Source organism: Anas acuta, chromosome 3, assembly GCF_963932015.1.
Source record: "Anas acuta chromosome 3, bAnaAcu1.1, whole genome shotgun sequence".
In the NCBI taxonomy this organism is placed as follows: domain Eukaryota; kingdom Metazoa; phylum Chordata; class Aves; order Anseriformes; family Anatidae; genus Anas; species Anas acuta.
The window spans coordinates 60274131-60294128 of NC_088981.1; the positions used below are offsets into that span (position 1 = coordinate 60274131).

The 19998-nt window shown below is 42.0% G+C and overlaps 1 protein-coding gene across 1 annotated transcript in view; it reads left to right on the forward strand.

Moving 5' to 3' along the window:
• Positions 1–5245: 5245 nt before the first annotated feature.
• STX7 (syntaxin 7) overlaps positions 5246–19998 on the forward strand; it is a 30938-nt gene continuing 16185 nt past the window's right edge. The window contains exons 1-2 of the mRNA XM_068677408.1: positions 5246–5411; positions 12245–12390. Of these exons, the coding sequence (XP_068533509.1) occupies positions 12309–12390 (82 nt within the window). The 5' untranslated portion in view covers positions 5246–5411; positions 12245–12308. The remainder of the gene's footprint in view (positions 5412–12244; positions 12391–19998) is intronic.

Below are 19998 nucleotides of genomic sequence, written 5' to 3' on the forward strand. Positions count from 1 at the left end.
CAGTCTCTCAGTGTCTGAGAGACTCCCCCATTTGCTATATTAATCTTCATTGTTTCTTAGGACAGAAACCAAAGACTCTTCTCATTTCTACTCATGCTGTAGCAGAAGGTAAAAACCTCAACCCTACTGCACACATCTCTAGACTTTCTATGGTAAGGGTCCCAAATCCAAACTAAAGAGAGAAGCAGAATCAGACTATTAGTGAAACCCAGGTGCTGAATTACCATAGAAATATATACAAACTCTGAAGTACATCTTTAATGTGCCGTTGTGGAATAACATAATGAACATTGTAGGACGAGTTTCGAGATTAAACTCTTCAATTTCATGTGCATAGGTAGGTGTCTATAATTACAGCAAATGTAAAATGCATATAACTGATTATAGTTATAGCCAGAATGGCTGTTTAAGCTCTGGCTGTAGTCAGTGGACATCTAAGGATATGAATCACTTGCCTAGTGGCACTTAAAATGCTTTAGTGAACCTGAGATGACTACACAGGACTGGCATTCAGCAGGGATAAGTAGCAACAGGGAGCCAGGTGGAATACATATGAGCATCTAAAATGGCACCAGACATCCATATTTGGGGTATCTAGCTTTAGCATTGCATGTTATAGAAGTTTAGACATTTAGGTAGATAGAAATCTGAAAGCCTTAAACCGAATCATGTTATAGGGGTATCTTAAAACCATCTTTCATTGACACCTTTTTCTTTTGAATTCAATGCAGCCAAAGCAATAGAGAAAGGAAACTTCCACTGAGTTTACTAAGGGTTGTTTTTTTTTTTGTTGTTGTTCGTTTGTTTGTTGGTTTTGTTTGTTTGCTTGTTTGATTCAGAGATATTTTCTACCAGTCCTCAACAGATTACTGTCATAAATGTATTCAATTGGCTACTTCTTTTTGGAGTCCCATGGCATAATCTGCCTTTATAGTTTTCTTTTTTGTATGAAAGTGGATGAGCCTCATTCCCTTGATGGCTTACCATTGCCTGTGTTTCAGTAGAAGGTTTATCACACTACGAGGAGATGGTTACTAGATCTCCTTTTTGGCTAAAGAACAGGTTGGGACAATGGAGAGAGGGAGAAGCAGTACCCAGCCTATTGGTAACTACAGTGGCCAGGCAAACAGGTGAGGCAGATCTGGAAGGGGCCATGATCACTGTCCTCTTCTTTGGTCACCACATTTTAAAGCAGTGACATTTTTATAACCACACCTCTTACCCCTTGCCTTTGATGTTTACATAGCCCAGTTTTATCACGATCCCTCTGTGTATTTGTTTTTCTCCATGGTTTTGAAAAGCAATGAAGGCAATTATAAATTGTAAAATGACAATGATGATGAGCTGTAAAATGATGGAGATTGGTTGCTCAACAATGACCTCATTTTCAAAATGAAAACCTATCAGATTGTATCAGAGTCAGTTGCTAACCTCAAAGTCCATAGATTTTATTTTTTAATATCTTTTCTTTTGTAGATTCGTGTTTCTTTATCCAACAAGATATCATTTAATTTTATGCCTTGTATAACTCTTTATCATTTTGAAACAATCTGGCTGAAGAGAAAGACTGTTTATTTCCAGGAACCCCTCTTAATTAAAGACTAGGCTTTGCAATAATAATGTCAGCTCATTTCACTAGCACAGATACAAACATATTGTGACCTTTGAGAATTAAACAGCAAGGCAAAGAAAGATTTAAAAATAAGTTGCTAGTAAACCTTTTCTTAAACCTTTTTTTTTTTTTCTTTCTTTTTTTTCTTTTTGGAAGCATTATCAATGTGCTGGGAACAGATTTTTTTCTCTGGTTATTTAAAATATGTACTATATGTTAATCGGTGTTGCTGTTGAGAGTAAGTACCAGTCTAATTAACATGCAAATGGTCAATTGAGTTTTTTAAGCAAATTTATAGGCTGTTCTGCAACGTAATTAGCCCACAAGCTTGCTCAGGCTGGAAACAATCATCTGCCAAAATTTGGAACAGCATCTGGTGTAACAGGAGCCTAATCTCATTTCAGGATTTGAAGCTGATAGAGTAATTAAATCAGCAAATGTAGACAACAACAATAACAGGAATTCTTCATGCTGACGGAATGCATTAACTGTCTGAGAAGGCCTGCTAGACAATTTGCTGTAGGTAGCAAATACGGGTAGCATGGATCTCTAACGTCAAAGGCACATGAATGAAATGTGATAGCAGAGAATGAGATTTGCCCGTAAGGTAAATTGCGCACCACATACACACCACTCACACCTGAGAGAGAGGACATTCATTAGAAATACAAAGACAGGGTTGGGTTTCCTCCCTGTTGCGTTGTCATGTGTCATGCAGGCATGAAGAGCTGCTAAGTCCCTGTGTCACAAGCAGCTCTGATGCCTGTGCCACCCCATGCTCCCTCATCCTCCACCCACGGACAACACCTTGTAGGAGCAAGAGGACGCCAGGATGGAGGCAGGAAGGTGGAGCAGACCGTGGACTCAGACACTGGGTGAGGAGGAAGGGGTGTCATTTCCAAATCACACTACATTGGTCTTGGTCTAATTTAAAACACTTTCAAATATCATATACCACGATAAATACGAATAGCATATTTTTGAAATGACACCCTATTAGTTCAGTTTTACATGCAATAACAGGAATAAAAAATGGCATATACTTTGATCTTCACAGTCAGTGAATATCCAGAGCATCCTCCATGGTATCTGCTGAATATTCAGAATACCCTCCAACTGTGTCTGTTCCTGCCATGGTCTCAACATTTTTCCCTTCTTCCTCCAGGCCTTTCCCAATTTCATATAATCAATTGATCACTCTCCAAAAGAAGTAGGAAATGTATTCTGTAAGTAGGTGAACATGTGGTTCTGAACTCAATACCCAGGTAACACAGAGGTGGGAGCTGTTGGAACTACGCCAATGGCATGAGTTCATAGATAAAATTGTGTAGCAGCACTCCTTTCTTGCAGCACTGAATATAGCACTTGGCGATGGCTTCTTCACAGTTCATGCCCATATGTTACGCACCAGTGAAAACACTCATATTTGCTAGCAAAAGAAATTATGCAAAAACTGAATATACTGCCATTTTAGCTAAAAGGGTAAATCAATAAAACAGATCACATTTTCCCAGTGTTGTTTTAAGGGCCCAATCTATACCAGTACTCAGTCAATAAATAGGACCTTCTGGCTGGTCTCTTAACTGTATCTTATTTTGTATGGTTCTATTATAGAGGCCATTTAAATATTTTCAGAGTAAGGACAATGTTGTTATGGAAAGGTTGTATTATAATCCAACTTCCCTCCCAACCTGTAATATCTTTGTAGCAACTGGTTACATTAAAGAATAACAAATAACATCACAAACATTTTTAGTTATTAAACAATAAAGGGTGGATACTAGGTGAGCTAAGACCCTGTAAGAACCAACATTTTGTCCATAAAACAGCCAGTGTCTCTAGGAAAGCATTTCCATAGAGAATGAACATTGATCTATGGCTGTGTATTACCTCCAAATTACAGAAAGAGGTACCAAAATGGTGATCTGCAGATAAAGCATTGTTACTGATAAAGGCACTCTGCTCCATTTATTATTACTATTTTATTATTAATATTGGAAGTACATATTTGAAATGAGATAGTAAAAGATGTATTGTTTTCTGGGGAAAACTGACAATGAGCCCAGCTGAGGCTTCACAAAGCAGGAGTGGCCTGGCTTGGTCAATAGAGTTTTTATGACTGCAACTTGGAGATAATAATAAAGGCAAGGCCTTAATTCAGAAGGGAAGTGCATTACACTCTCATTAGGGCACCATCTAGTGGGATAATCCTGGATAATCTCCAGTGTTTCAGCAATGTGGGGGTAAATTTTCCAATGCAGCACTAAGATCACTGCTAATCAAAATGGCATATTATAAGTAGAATGAAGTTACATATAGTCCTGCATCAAATGAGAAGACAGGCACTTCAGAATGTTTTTGGACATTTCCAAGCATCAATTAACTTAAATATATGTAGACTTACTAGTGTTGGAGTTGACATTGTCTTTCATTTGAGTATGCTTTGAGAAACATTAAAAACCACCTATGTAAAAGGTACTTTTTCAGACTTTTTACTTCACTGCATTGTGTTTGTATTTTATTGGACTTTATTAGTGTTACTTGGTCGCAATGTTATTAAGGTTTTTACTGATCAAGTTATTTCTAAATATTAGCAATGACTGAGATCTGTGGTGTAGAAGTAAACTCCCGTGCCTGTGGTGCAGCTCCAGGGGAGGAGAAGGAGGAGGGCACTTTCCAACTTCCTCAGGCCAGGCTGGGTGTTGTAGAGGAGACGGCATTCCCTGACACCAGTACTGTGTGGTTTGCTCTGCAGCATTTAATGTGTGAGAGCATCTCACAGATTAAGCGGCCCAGCCTGTGGGGCTCTGGGGAACATTCGAACCTGTAATTTTCCCTTTGAAAAGTGGAGCAGGATCCAGAAGCATTCCTAGCTGCCGTGCAGGCCTACAGGCTCATCTGTCGCTTGTTCTCAGGTAACTGGGTCAGCCCCACATCCCAGCTTCTGGCTCTGCCTCCCATTGCTTCAGCTTTTTTAGGCATCTTTAAACATATTTTTATTTCCCGCTCACCTTCATCTTACATCTAAGTGCCCAACCCACTTCCATACATCCATACAGACGTGGTGATCACGACTGAAGGTCCTGCAGGAAACTAGCCTAATGACAGTGCGTGCTTGTTTCCCTGTGCACACTTTCTCCAGAACTCCTGATGCCTCTTTTCCTGACCTTATATTCTCACATCCCCCTTCTTTTCCACTCATGCCGGACTGTGCTTTATGGGGAAGCTGGCGAGGTGCACAGGTGCATTTTCCCTGTGGAGCGTCCTTTACACGCCCGAGACTGTGTGAGGTGCAAGAACCATGAGGCCGGCCTGCTGGACATCCCTCCCCACCCGGTTAGATCAAACACTCTCTACGAGCCTACAATCAGTCAGATACATATATTTTATTTATTTTTGATGTTAAAAACTGGCAACCTTGGTCTTTACAGACATTGTGTGACGGGCGACAAGCGGGCTGCCCCCACCGCCCCTCGCCGCGCCCTCCACCCGGGCTGAGGCGGCCACACGGCAGCGCCCCCTGCCCGCAGCCTTCCTCTTCATCCCCTTCTCCTTCCTCCTCCTCCTCCTCCTTCTTCCTCCTCCTCCTCCTCCTCGGCCGGGCCCTGCCCAGCCCCGCGGCCGCTCCTCCCCACGCCGCCGCCGTCATGCCGGGCCCCCGCCCAGCGGCAGGATGGGGCGGCGCAGGGCAGCCCGGCCCCGTCCTCCCTCCCCTGCCCTCCCGTCCCCTCCCCTCCCCTCCTCCCGCCGCCGCCCCAGCCCCAGCCGTGCCCGCTGGGACCAGGCTCGCCGGGGCCGGGTAAGGGCAGCGGGAGCGGGGCCGCCTCCGTGCCCCCTTCCCCGGGGGGGGGGCAGCGGCGGGGAGGGAGGGAGGGTGGAAGCGGGGGAGCCACGGCCTGGCGGTCAGGCCTCGGGGCCGGCGTTGGCAGCGCTGAGCCGCTTGGAGCTGCGGGGGGGAGCGGGGGGTTTGCGCTGCCTCCTGCCCGGGGTAGGGGGGCGGCATCTGGGGGGGGGGGGTCTCCGTGCCCGCCCTGGTGTCCTGCCCGCGGTGGGCAGGTGGGGCGGGCAGGGCAGCCCCTGGGCGCCGGGTTTGGGGTGGGTGCTGGCGAAGGAAGGCAAGGGGAGAGTCGCCCTGTCCTGCTTGTACGTGTGCCTGGAAAGGTGGCGAGAGGCATCTCTGCTGGCCGTGCGGGAAAATGCCGAGTAATGCTGCTGCTTGGTGGCTGGCAGTGCAGAGAAACTCAAAAAAAAAAAAAAAAAAGACTGGGAGCTATATTTCGTCCTCAGCATCCCGGTAGGCCGTGGGGAGGCCTGCCATGGCTTCGAGTGCCATGGGGCTGATGTGAGCGTGTGGCCCACAGCGATGGGGCTGCCCCCGGGGAGCTGAGGGCGTGCAGCCCGCTGATCCGCGGTGCTGGTGCTGGTCCCTCCGTGGCTCCCCGTGAGGTGTTTGTTGCGTGTCTGTCTGTGACAGCTCTCGGGTCCCCTCTCATCCCTCCTGGTCCCACCGGTGTGATCCAGTCCCCGGCGTTCGGCCTCCTCTTGGCTCCTATAAACGCAGTTCCCTCTGCTGAGGCATTTCCCTGAGAACTAAAGTGTTATTAGGCTCCTATGTATGCGTGTATGCTCTTCCTCTACTTAGTTCGTTATAAATATTGATCTGGATGAATCGGACAATGATAAGCACATTCTTTTTTTAGCCGTGTATGGTCCAAGAGGCTCAATAGTATTCCAGGCCTCCCTAATTTTATTTTACACCAGAGAGTTTTAACGCTTATTCTGTAAATGTAATTCTTACGTCTTTGTTGGAAGAGAATTATTTCTAGGGAAATGACCATAGCGCTGACCACTTACACAGTCTAATAATTCTCTTTTATCTTAACAAAAAATAAAAATACATGTAGTTGTGGTGTAAGTTTGTTGTTGATGTGTTTCAGCATGACTAGTGAGGCAAGGCCGAGGGAGTTGGGCAGGCTGGGATAGGAAGGTACCTTCTGACATCTCTGTGAGTGCTGCCGCATTAGAGCGAAGCAAGTTTTAATTGAACTTTGCTTGCTTTTTTGTTCCCTCTTTGGATTTAAGCTTACTTCTACCCGAAACCAGATGATAAAAGACAATCTGGAAAGTTTATTTATTTATTTTAAGCAGGCAGAGAGGAATTAACCTTGGTGCTGTTCTGTTTGCACGTTCGTTATGCTCCATAGTTTTGTGTTACAGAAGCCCCCAGAGTGCCTCTGTGGACCAGGATTTCAGCACATCAGGAGCTGTAGAACACAAAGTGGAAAACGTGGTCTGTTTCGCCAAGTATTTTAGTCCAAGCATGGGGGGGAGAAGATGCATCCAGACACAATGAACTTACCTCACTCATTCACCCTGGAGAAAGTAGTGACAGCTAGTAGTGACAGTATACCTTACAGTATACAGTCTGTCCCTTGTACAAGAGCTTTATGGTTGTTGGTTTTATAAATTTAATTTTACTGCAGAATTACTGCCAAGGTCAGCAAAGATGCTCTCTAAAGAGCGTGATGTGTTTTGGGCTGCCTTACAGAGAAGCCAGTCACTGTGGATGCATCCTGTCTCATCTCAGTATTCGGCTGGTAAAATCTGCTGAGGTGAGGTGCGCTGAGCTATGCCCTAGTGCGGAAATCTTACTAACTGGTGCTGTTACTGTGATACAAGTCTTCTATAGGTAACATTGTGACTGTTTGGTCCAGACTGGTGTTTTCACCCTATTTGAAAGATGTAACTATTTTTTTTCCCCTTTTGGGCAGAGAGTAGTTTACAAAGGAAGTCACATTTAGGAATTGTTTAGGAAAACCTTTGTTTCTGTGACCTTGTTTAAAAAACAAAAGCACATCTAAGAAATCCACATGACTTGTCTTGAGATATTTAAAGGCACAAAATCCTAATTCATATTTAAATTTTCAAACATGTTAATTGAATGCAAAATGTAGTTTTTGCATACTGAAAGTTAAAGATCTGTGTAAACATTTCTAGGTCCTGATCCTAAAGTATTGCTTCAATAGTAAAACCACTGCTTAAATGTTCCTTATCCTTGTTGTGTATTGGTAACTTTTGTAGGAGAAGGAAAACTGTTAGAATATCTGAAGGAGAAAATGCAAAGCGAATCCGTTTTGTATAAGATGCTTATTAACTCTAGCTGACCAGAGCCTGTAGTGGAGTTGGGTGATGGCTGCTGAGCTCCAGGGCATCCTCTGCTCATCAAATCACATCATTTTGTCCTGAGGAAGCTTTCAAGGATGGCGCCAGGGAGCTGCTTGGTTGTGGAGATCCCACTTCTTTGTCTGGTCAGCAGAAAGAAGTCTCTGCAATCAGCAGTGATCTTACTGGAAATAGCTAAGGGAAAAATGGATTTTTTCTGTGCCTGATAAACACTTTTATAGAAAGCAAGTCGATAGTAAGGTGCATTAGTGGGTTGGGATAGTAGGAATGACTGTGATAAGTAGGAACTCGTTAATGTAGAAATTAGGAAAAATATTTACTGGTCCTTTGAATACTTTAAATTTCATGTATGTACAGCAAGGTATTGTTTCAAGCAGTAAGTGTTCTTTTTTTTTTTTTCTTTTTCACTTGTACCATCAGACTCAATTCTTTGGACTTTTTTTCAGAGGTTTGACAAGCCTCATTGCCTCTAAGCATGATCACAACCAGAAACAAAGATGGCAAGCAGAAGATAAAAGGTACAATCAAAGGCTCGCACCAGGCTGAAACTTTTAGAGGAACTGAAGACTGCCACAAGTGTAGCTGTGTTCCAGTTTGAATGCAAAGTGTACTTCCCTGATCTGCACCATCTTATTAGTTCTCATTTAAAAAGTCATGCAAGCAGTAATACCAAAATGCTTCATGGTGGAGTAGTTAAACATTGTGGAACCGAAAAGGGATAATTTCTATGGAAATGCAGAACCCTGATGAAGGCTCCCATTGCCCTTGTCTAGAAGGAAGTGCTTGGTACTTCCTTCTAGTTTGTTATTTTCCCTGGTGGTTGAAATCCTGACCCTTGCCACTGGCAGGACTCCCCTTGACTTCCCCAGGGTCAGCTGTCGGTGTTTCGGAGGGGTGTGAGTAACTCGGGGCTAACAAGTGAGGGGTGCGTGAGTGGAGGTGGGGGTCGGTCAGTACGGATGCCCGAGTTGCTGTAACTAGAATGAGGAAGAAGCTCACACTTCCCATTTGTGGGTGTGTTTTTGTTGAAGGGGGTGGGGGCTGTTTTTTGTTTTAAATAAAAGTAAATAGATTTTTTTCCATGCCTTTGGCCTATTCTGTGGCTGGGAAGTGATGAAAGCTGATGGCTGACCACTGAACCCCTCTTTCCAGTCTTTACCCAGACTTGTCAGAGACCAGGAGCTTACCCTACCACCAACTTGTCTTATTCCTGTGCTCTGGAATACCACTGCGGGTGGAAAAGTTTGTACGAGTTGAGACAGCTGCGAATTCACACTGCTATCCTACAACATGACTATAAATCTTGGTTAAAATAAGTGTTTTTCCTTGCCGGACCCAGTGCCCTTCATTTTTCTTTGTACTGTAACTTTTTCAAATGACCCAGTGGACTTCCTAAAGAAGCAACTTGAGAAACTGAAAGAATATTAGCATTTTAGATATACAGTTGCTTTGTTAGAAACATTGTCACACTACCTGCCCTTTTATGTCAAAAGCCAAAGCTGTTGTCTAGAAGCAGAAAGCTTTTTAAATACCAAGTCCCATTTAGAAAATACAAATCAATTGGGTCAACTGCTATCGTTTTGTGTGTTGTTAAAATGAGAGCTATAGAAATAGCAGTGGAGATGTTCAGCTGCCAGTTACAAGTGGGTCACAGACTCAGTGCTATACAGCGTAATCTAATTACAGTTGTAATTTTACTCCTCTCACTTATTCTAGATAGGGTGCTGTTTCTTCATTAGAGAGGACTACACATGCTAACCTGTATCCTGTGGACTTCACAGTATTACCATCCGAACATCCTCTCATTATGTGTTATGTTTGGCTGCCCAGCTGTGTAGCCAGAAAGTTGAAAAGCTCCAAGCCTTGTGTGTTGTATAATCTGTACATTTGATGGAGCACCACGGTAAAGGGCAATGCAGCTTCTTTAAAGATACCTAAATGCAGCTGTAGAAATTTTCAGGACAAAAAAAGTCAAGCACTTTCCTTTTGTCAACGCTTGAATGGCAGAAAAAAAAAAAGTTACATGCAGCTGCCTGGTGAATACATATGTGAGGGGAGAAAAAACAGCCCTAAAGGACTGTTTCAGTTCTGCAATGTTTTTGCACAAGATGATTGGTCTCTTGCTGGCTCTTCTGCTCAGCAACTGCATTTTAATGTTTAACTTTTAACATTAAATATAATATTTAACTAAAAAGTATTTTCAGCCAGTACTGGCATTCCAGTCAGCATGCTGCTAACATGTTTAGGAACAGTTGTAACTTCCAAAGAAGAAAAAGCAGTGTCAACCATTTAGAGAATTTCTCTTTTTTTGAACCAACATCTTTTAGGTGTCTTATTTGGATTTTATGTCTATGATTGACTAAGTAAAGAAATACTATAATTTCAGTGGGAAATACAACGTACTAAGCTGTCGACCCACTCACGTGCTATAAATTTTAAAAGGGTTTGGGCTTAAAATACAGATTCAATGCAATATTGCCTGGAGTTTCCAAAGAGATCAAGGGTTGTTATGCTAACTTTGGTCCAGACAAGTGGGATTTAGGCTGTCTGACTTCAAGCTTTAGCCTGTGACCCAAAATAACTTGCATCTGCATGCAGTACACACTGAGATAGGAAATACACTGCAGAGTGACTTGTGGGTGACTGTACAGCAAGTACGTAGAAGAATGCAAATACTCTTGCTGTCTCTTCATCTGCAAGCAGATTGTTTATTACTAGGGGATACTTCAGGGCCTGAAGCCTCCAGGCAGGAATTGGGACCCTGGCGCAGCAGCCTTCTCAAGGACATGGAGCATTTGTCTGCGCGGTAGCAGCAGCTCATTCATCTAGCACAGGTAACGTGCACTGCAGGGCAGCACGTGTGAGCCAAGCCTCTAGTTGTATCCATGATGCAGTTCTGGCACGGGACGTTTTGTGGGGCTGACCAGTGCAATCTCTTGGCAACTCTGCCAGAAATGGTGAGCACAGGAAGGTTTGGTTTTCTTTCACCCACAGCTGCTCTCCCAGACAGTCATATGAGAACAGGCCTGTTGTAAAACAACTGGGGTTTTGCTGCACTGGATCAATATATGGCATTTCCAAAGGTGAAAAAAGTTATATTTGGCATCAAGAGTTGTAAATTAGCTTGTTGTGTTCTGTTGTTCTGTGTTACTTTTTCTTTAAAATGTTCGTAAGGACTCGAGTGGCTTGAGTTTGCAGACCATACAGCCGGTGTCACACTTGACAAGTCAAGTTGGCTTTCTCACTCTGTTTTAGCAGTGCCTTTTAATGAGAAGCTGATAGCCCAGGAGAAGAGCACTTTGCACAGAAGGCGCACGGTCTGGGTCAAACAGTGGGAAATGCAGGGAACTGTCGAGGTTAAAATGTTAAACTAGTGAATGTGATCTGCAGGGGATTGGAAAGGGTGAAATAAACGAAGCATGACCTGTCTGAAATTGTGGGTTTGTGTTGGACGTGCATATGCTTGATTAGTCTGTGTCCTCACTGCAGAGTGGATGAATGCCAGTTTCAATTTGCACATGTATCCTTAGCTAATTTGGATTTAGAGCATCATTGAACTTGGGCTGGAACTGGGGCTGTGATGAAGGAAAGCAGACTGGGATGTTTGCAGTTAGTTACATGCTGTGTAATTGCATGTGTGCCCTTTTAGGGCAAATGTATTTGTAAGTATACTTGTGTTACTGATTTTTGGCCTTTTAAAATAAGGTATGATAGTTCTTGGTGCAAAAGACACCCCTACAAATGCATTTGTGTACCCAGACTGCAAAAAAAAAAATGAGTTCATCTTGAGAAACACAGCATCTGAAAAGGTATAAAATAGCAATTCACAGAATTCAAGTGAAACTGATTACAGCCAAAACTGAAATTGGTAGTCATTGGTGGTAGGAGGACACAGGATGCCTCATTCACTCCCATTCCTTACAAGAAAATGCCATTGTTTTTTGCAGCAATTTAACATGCTGTGTTGTTTTGGTGGGATAAGTAATATATGGTATGGAAATAACCATGCAGTTGGTTTGGGGTGTAATTCCTCAGAGGATTTGGCACTCACAGAATAAAAGTTCAACTTTTTCTGTAATGGCAACAAATGAAAACGCATACTTTTTCTTTGCTTACACCAGGGAAAACGTTAGAAGTTTGACAACAGAAGTAGTTTCTGTGATGTAGCAGCAGTAGAGTAATTGCAGATCTTAAGCTGTGAATATTAATAAACTTAACAGTTATCTTACTGTGGGAAGTTTTAAAAGGATGTCACGTGTCACATTCGTATTTAGCACTTACTTAAGAAAAGTTTTGTTAAATTCTGTTTTGAAGTACTCTGCAGAAGAGGGTAAACATTAGTATATTGAGTTTTCTTTAATCTTTTCCTCTGTATTTTTTTTTATGCTGATGAAGACCTTTGTAAGTGAATGAGCAAAACGTAACTCTCTTTTCTGGGTGCGATTTTAGGTGTGCTTAACAGGTGGAGACCCGTTCCCATTGTGGATGATCTTGACAGTAAATCTTCTCAGCCATGTCGTACAGTGCCGGCTTTGTGGATCCTAATCAGCTAGCCCAGCGCATAACTTCTAACATCCAGAAGATCACACAATGCTGTAAGTTGAATTTATGCACGTTGATCTGAAACTTCAGTAGTGGTGCCCCACGTTCTATGTTAGTTTCTCAGACTCATTCATGGGAATTCACTCCTTGACCTCACCTGCTCATTTGACGTGTTCGTGGTACACCACAACGCAGATGGAGACCTTCAGATGTGTGGTTGAATGTGATGTGTACCGGAGAAGTGCAGCATCACTCTGTATTCACAGAACAAATGTATAATTAGAAGGACAGCTGCTGGTAAAAAGCCAGTTTTGTTCTGGCCAGTTACATGGCACCTTAAGATTGTAGGTTGGGGTGTTTGCTGAACAAGGATTGCCTCAAATATTTGCTGGAGCTTGAAGTGCCTATCAGAGACTGAAGGCATGGCCTTACAGCTTGCCCTTGGAAATACATATCTAATATGCAAGTAAGGTTATGCAAGCGTTAACATGCCTTTGCTCAGACTCATCCCACCTAATGTTTTAGCCACCTAACTAAAGTGTTAAAGTTAGAGGTAAGTTAGGGCAGTTAGGGTTCTCAGTTGTTTCCCCATTTCTCCATTTTCAGTTATATCTCTGATAGGTTTATTTTATATGAAAAGTAAATATAAATTGATTTTGCAAATTATGCAAAGAGTACTGTTTGTCGTAAGGGAGCTAGCCATCAACAGCTAGGTTTTGGCATGCGTGGTTGTAAAGTTTTGAAGGACTTCATGCGTGTGTAGAATTAAAACTTCAGATGAAGTCTGATCAGTTAAGTGTATCAGTTTTAATTAAAACTTTGATCTTTGTTTTGCTATACAAATTTTAGGAGTTGGTACTTGTAGCACAGCTTGGTGACACAGATTGGGCTGAAATTTCTTTAAATCTTAATTTAAGTCATTACATCTTTTACAAAGAAAAATTTTAGTTTTGCTTTATTGAAAAGTTTCTGTACGTTCGGGTTCTGTTCCTTCAACTAAAAATTGGCTCTGTAAGCCCTTGTGCTTTGTTTCCTGAAATCCTCTCAGTCAGTTCTGTAGTCTTTCACTTTACAGCATCATGGCTTCTAACTTCATTTTCCAGAGGCACCTTCCAGCCTGTGGCAGACACATTCGCTTTTTTGTTTGTTTTGTTTTGTTTTTTAACTTTCCCCTCAATTATCTACTTGTTTTCAGGTTTAGATTGGGCCATCTAAGGGCTTGAATACTTTTTTAGCTATTATTATTATTATTAATAATATTAGTTATATTCTTGATTTAGGCAGTACCGTGCTTCAGAGGTTTCATGATAAAACAGTTTTATAGGAAGCAGCATTGGTTGGAATTAAAATCTTTACAGTAGTACTTTACAACTTCTAGGTTGAATTGTTTAGCCTTGCCAAAAGTAATGCATTTGATCTGGTTCTTGGTTAACCAGCTTTAATATACCACACATATAAAAGATCAAAAGCATATATTAAACATCAAGCACTTCGTAATGCATCTGCATTCTACTGCTGTTACATCGATACTTGTGTTCCTTACCTCCTGTCTTTCCTAATTCGTTAGCCCACTGTTACTGACCAACAAAGGTCTGTGCTGGTTAAGCACACCAGTAATGAAATACTGGAGGTATTGTTTTTGGTTTGGGCTGTTCTGCGTTAATGGAGAGGACCATTTAAATCAGGTAACAGCTGGGTTAGCTTAGCACTCTTTTAACTTTAAGGAACAGATTTTATTGATTTGTTGATCCAATCATGCAGTTGATTTATGTTGAAAACGTGTTAAGAGTTGTAGATTGCTTTTGCCTTGAATAAGCTGCTGGTAAATTGGTACAGTTGATGCTGGTTGTAATAGGCTCTCTGAGTTTCCTTGGGAAAGAGTGCATTGATTGGTGATTTTTAAGGACCCTGAAGGTATAAACTCTCTTGGAAACTTAAGCCAGGAAGGCAGCTGGATGTCCCAGCCTCTAGAAGGTTTTATGGAAAGATTCATTCAGCTGTTCTTTAGAAAGCACGGATCCTTGCTCTGTTTTACATTTCCAACACTTCTGTAGAAACAAGTGATTATGACATCCCATAACAACGTCTGGGGAGTGGAGTCTACTTTCCTCAGCCTGAAAAGATCCAAGCTCATGTTTTGCCTATCAGCACTGTCTGTGAGCTGAGATTGAGGGAACTAGTCTGGAGCATTTCTCTATGCTGTTTGTTAAAAGCAGTTGGAATTGCAAAAATAAAGGCTTCAAGGCTCTCTTTGGTATTCAGTGCAGAGTGGCAGGCCTTAGGCAGAAGAGGCAGAGAGGTATAGAGCGCTCCAGCCTGTCTGGTTTGCAAGTGGTGAACCTATTATCAAGGTTTTTTAATCGGTTTTATTGAAGGAGCAGTAATAACAGAACTTGGTTTCATAGGTCACACTCTCACCTACATGGTAACATAATGACAGCTGCTATAACGTAAGGAAAATCTTCCTTCAGGATGTACCACTCTCAAATACTTCGTGTTGATCGCTTGTTTACTGCAACTGGATAGACAAGGGAAGAGAGTAATTCACAGAAGTGAGATGAGCCAGCAAAAAAATATTTCTTTATTGCAAACCAAGTCCTGCCTGCTTACAGATTTTTGTCAGGGATGTAGGGATATAATAGGAATATGCCTATTAAGGTGAGAGCATTGAGTATATTTTGTGATTTTTTTTTTAATTTTTTCTCAGTACAAAATAAAATCTGATCTTTCAGCAAATGGAAACTTGAGATTAAAGTAAGTAAAACAAAAAGCCTAATTCAAAAGCTTTAAAATATGTTTATTTCAGGCTTCCTGCAAGTGTGAAGATGAAGGTCAAAAGTTATTTGAATCTGACAGAATAATTTTTTTGTGTGTAGCAAAAAGAGGGAAAACAGTTGGTTTTAAAACAAGCTCCAAATAGAAGCAGATTGGGAGTTGCATTAATTTACAAGGGCAGTTGCACAGCTGTAAGAGTAGTAAAGATAGGATTGAAGGAGTAGGTGCCCCTTCTCAGCTGGAGAGATTTGTGCATCTGTGACAGGGGCTATGCAAGATGAAGTAGCTAGCTGTGGGTTTTGTGTTGTTTCCCCCCCCGCCCCTCCCCCACACACACACACACACATTCTTCTCAAGCCTCTCTCGTATGTGTGGGTCATTGAGGAAGCAGACTACTGTGCTTTTGCTTTGCTTCTAAGTTGTTTTTGTTTGTTTTTGCACAGAGCTACAAAATTTTGTGCAATGCCCAAAGACCAAAAATAGCACAGGCTACGTAGGTAACTGTTGTGGCTCCACTGATGTCTGCAGACTGTGCTTAGGAGCTGTTGCTTTCGAGGCAGTACAGCAGTATGCTGCATTTTGATAGAGAGCACAAAACAAAGCCTGGTGTTGATAAAGCACAGACAGTCTTTGAGTTAGGGGAATTTCCGGTATAGAAGCTAATCAAACAGTTACAGAACTCACACCAGCGCAGCTGAGGCACTCATATTCCCTCACTGCTCCTCCCTTCCCAGCTCCCCAAATTCATAAAGGTCTCGGTAGGGTTTCGCCCAACAGTAGCTGTAAAGTTGGTAAGAATGTCATAATCTACCCTTGCTCCATTCTGACAAGGTTAGCGATAGAGTATGTGACTTGTTCTTGTACACTGAAAATCAGCCCTGCTGGAAAAGCACGTGCTCAGCATACCAAAAATGATTTAAAAATAATAATAATAGTCATTCAATAGCCAAAATCACATATGGCTGGAGTGAGTCTGTCTAGCTTTGAGAGATTCTTTCTCATAAAGACTTTTGCATTCAGCTGACTACTTATTTTCTGTTTGTTGAGGCAGCACAATCATCAGTTCGCATAAAACACATTCCCAAAAGGTCGACCTCAACAGGCAGAGATGGCCGTCTGTGATTCTTTTATCATGTGATGCCTCTCCTGTGACAGCAAGTTTGTCTAATTTCTGGTGCATCCCAAACATTCTGTAGGCCAGTATTTTCACTGGATGTTGTTAAAATAGGAGCTGAATTAAATGCATCATATGACTTTCCATTTTGCTTTATGTAACTGTAGAAAATCATAACCATAGACTAAGCCCTGAGGAATATTAGAGTTCTGTTCTATGCCTTTTACAGGCTGAAACATTCATGAGAAACTGTTTCTTCCACCATGTTTGTATCACCAACAGATTCACATGAATATTTTTCAGCTAAAGAAGGACACAGATGGCCAAGTGAAAGGTAAATAAAATCACCGAGGTGTTGAAATCACAGCTTGTAAGAAAACAGAATTCTGTTTTGTCTATGTGTACAGTGTGGTTTTGTACAGGTGTGATTTTAAAGCAAGTAGAGCTTGCTGAGACTGTAACAATGGTATTGCTACAAATTTCCAATTAGCTGCAGTTAATGAGAACTGGACTTTGTGGGAATTAGTTGAAATATACCTTTTTTTATTGTTGGTGCTGTCATCAGGAAGACTTCTTGGATCTAGGGTGAAATTTCACTCGTTAACTGATTTCAGTAAAACCAGGAAAAGGCTGGTTACTTAAGTTCTGGTCCTTTGCATTTCCTTTTGTGGTCTTTCCCAAAGCTGAGGAATTGAACTTGAATCTGCTATATCCAAATCGTAACCCGAATGTAGAGGGTAAGAGGAGGAGGAATTCAGATACTTGAGATCTTCCTAAATGTGTTTCTTTCTGTAATGAGGTGAAGTCATGAAGCCTCACAGTTCTTTTAGAAGCAAACCATCTCTGAAAACTTTAAGCATGAATTGTGTGTGCTGTTCCTAGAGGCTTTGTTCGGTGTAAAGTAGCTTTTATATTTGTAGTATGCCTAACAGATTTGTTTATGGATTTGGAGAGTTTTGTTGTTGTTGTTCTACGTTTTGTCTTGTTTGTTAAAACATTATGGCTCTGTGGGGAAAATGGCATATGAAACTGTGCCTTATGTGCATGACTGCACAAGAGGGAGAGGGATTTATTTATGTTGGTAGCAGAATAGAGGAAAAAATGGATCTTCCATGTAGACCCCAGAGCACTATTTGTGTCAGTGTGCGCAGAAAAGGCAGAATTTGCCTTGTCCTGCATTGTTTTGCTGTGCCGTGGCTGACTAATTTAGGGAAAGTGGGGAAAAAAGATCTCTGTAAATTAAGCCATTTTAATTTGGAAGTGATTTAAACAGGGATTGTAAAATCACTGTGCAGTTGCAAACAGCACTATGATCAGTGGATACATTTGCAATTTTGTCTGAGCAACTGTTGCTCCAGCAGGTCAGTGTCTTTCTGGTGCTGGGCTCCTCATGCTCCCTCCTATCTCTTGACAGTCCATTTTCAGAGCCTCTCTAAGGTAGTTAAAATACTTCATCCAGTTCAATGCTGTTGGATTTTCCTCCTTGTGGGCAAGAAAAGAGGAGAATGCATGGCAGTTTGGTTATCCAGAGAGCCCTCTATCAAATGTCCCATAAAGCTGGTGTGCAATGTGCTACTCATCTGTAAGGGCTGTGAATAAACCCAGGGCTGTGGTTGACTGAAATTGTCCCCCTGAGTGACAGGTATTTCCCTGTGCTGGCCAGGTGGTGATGTTGCATGTCCCAGCTTCCATGCCAATGCCTGAGTAAGCTTCCTGTGTTAATGGCCTGATCTCTTAACGAACAAGCTTTCTTTGCCTAGGTGGGTTGGGGTTATGGTGTTTGTGCAGCTATTGGACGCTGCAGAATCGCACATCACTTACAAAACATAAATTATTCTTTAGAGAAAAGTTCAGACTTTGGGGTTTCAGGGAGTTTCCAGGGAGAATTTAGGCTATGAGTACTAAGTGATTGCAGCTTGGTTTAATGACTTCCCCTCAGCTGAGCTGTAATGATTGATCACGTGGTCAAATATTGTTTAGTCAAACAGTGTGCATTTAGTGTGCTCTACACCCACAGTAGGAGAACAGGCATTACTTCAATCCCACTTGACAGTTTCTTTGTAAGACCATTAGAAATGCTGGTACTCTACAGGAAATGATTACAGTTCAGCTGAAAGAACTGAAGGCAGATCCTCAACTCCAGACACCGCTACTTACGTGTATGTTTCTGGTCACTTGGGGGCACGATTCTATTTAGAAATGTGAGAAGCTAATAAAACCTAAGAGGAAAGGGTACAAGACTTAGTGTTTTCTCACTCTTTTGTACCAATCAAGTCCTCAGTCCTTAGAACTCTGAGGACAATCTTCATTCCATCCCTCATTTGATTACATAAATACTTCAGGTACTGTTCCTCTGCGCTGATATATTACTCTGTTTTAAAATGATCAGTGTGATACATTCAGTTAAGACAGAATTAGATAAATAACTTGAAATTAAACTGCTGACTTTTAGATAATTGCAATTAAGTGCACTCTTGGAGCGGGTGGGTTGGTTTTTATTAGGTTATTTTTTTTTGGATTTAATTCCTGTTGAACTCTTACTCATGGCTAAAGTAGGGTTAGCAAGGTGTATGGCACAGGAGTGTTGGTTTACTTAAAATCATCAGTGAATGTGAACTGCACTAATAGTTCTAAAGAGGTACTTCTCATTGCAGCAAACTCCAATATGCTGATTTTATTGCAACTACGCCAGGTTGTTTGTTATATGCAACAGGGTTTATAAAAGGTCAGTCCACGAATGTTTTTGCGGTATCTGTCCTTAGTCAAGTAGTTTCAGTCAAAGCACAGAAGGAAAACACATTGAATTGGATTTGAATAAATTGAGGAAGTCTGTCACCCCCAAGCAAAAGCTAAACAATTTGTAGCGGTGTCATTTTTACAATTAATTCTCCTGTTCCAATAACGTGCTCTGAAGCGACTCCGGAATTGATTGGATTCCACGCAGTCTGTAACCGGGTGTGCTGTTTGTTGACTCCCTTGGTCAACTGGAAACGAGTAGGTAACTTCTTCATAGTTACCCAGCCACTGGTGTTGTGTGTAAGATCTTTGACAATGCATTTCTGGAAGGTAAGCGTGCTGCTGTTGTACACCGTGCTTATTTGCCACATGAAGCCATAGCTGAGCCAGAGCCTGATGTGGAGCAGGCTTTCCCTTTTGTGTGTACGAAGGAGTGCTTTGCTGATCCTGTTTATTCTCTTCGGGCTCAGAAGCCAAATAATAACTAAAAATCAGTGACTTTAAATCTCTACTGATAGTTTCAGTCCTTCTGAATTTAGATCTATGAACTCTCTGCACTGACTAAAACCCAACCTGCCCCTTTTTTAGTAAAAGACAGTGGCAGGGGGGTGACCCCTCACTGTTACAGCTCACATTCAGGAGCAGCTGTAGGTGCTGGCTGAAACAGCGCTCCTTCTTCCTGTGACGGGTCCTAGGCGTTGCTGTTCTGCAGTGTATATTTCGTTGTACCTGCCCTGCCTGCTTGGCTGGTTGTTGTCCTCTTTGTAGGCTGATACCTGGTGATTGCTGCTCGTGATTTTTCCGTGCATGCCCAGTGGGCGCTGCACATCCTGTGGAATCATTAGGCAGTAGCTTTATTAAATCTGGCAATGTGGTTGTTCAGGCTTGGACTGTAGCACTTAGGGAAATTGCTGCTCCATGGCCACAATGCAGTGGTGCATGATCCAAATAAGAAGTGAGTTTCAGGCTGCGAAGTGGTAATAAGCAGCACTTATTAAGTAATTTTTTTTCCCCAATTTTACGTTTCTGTGTTGTG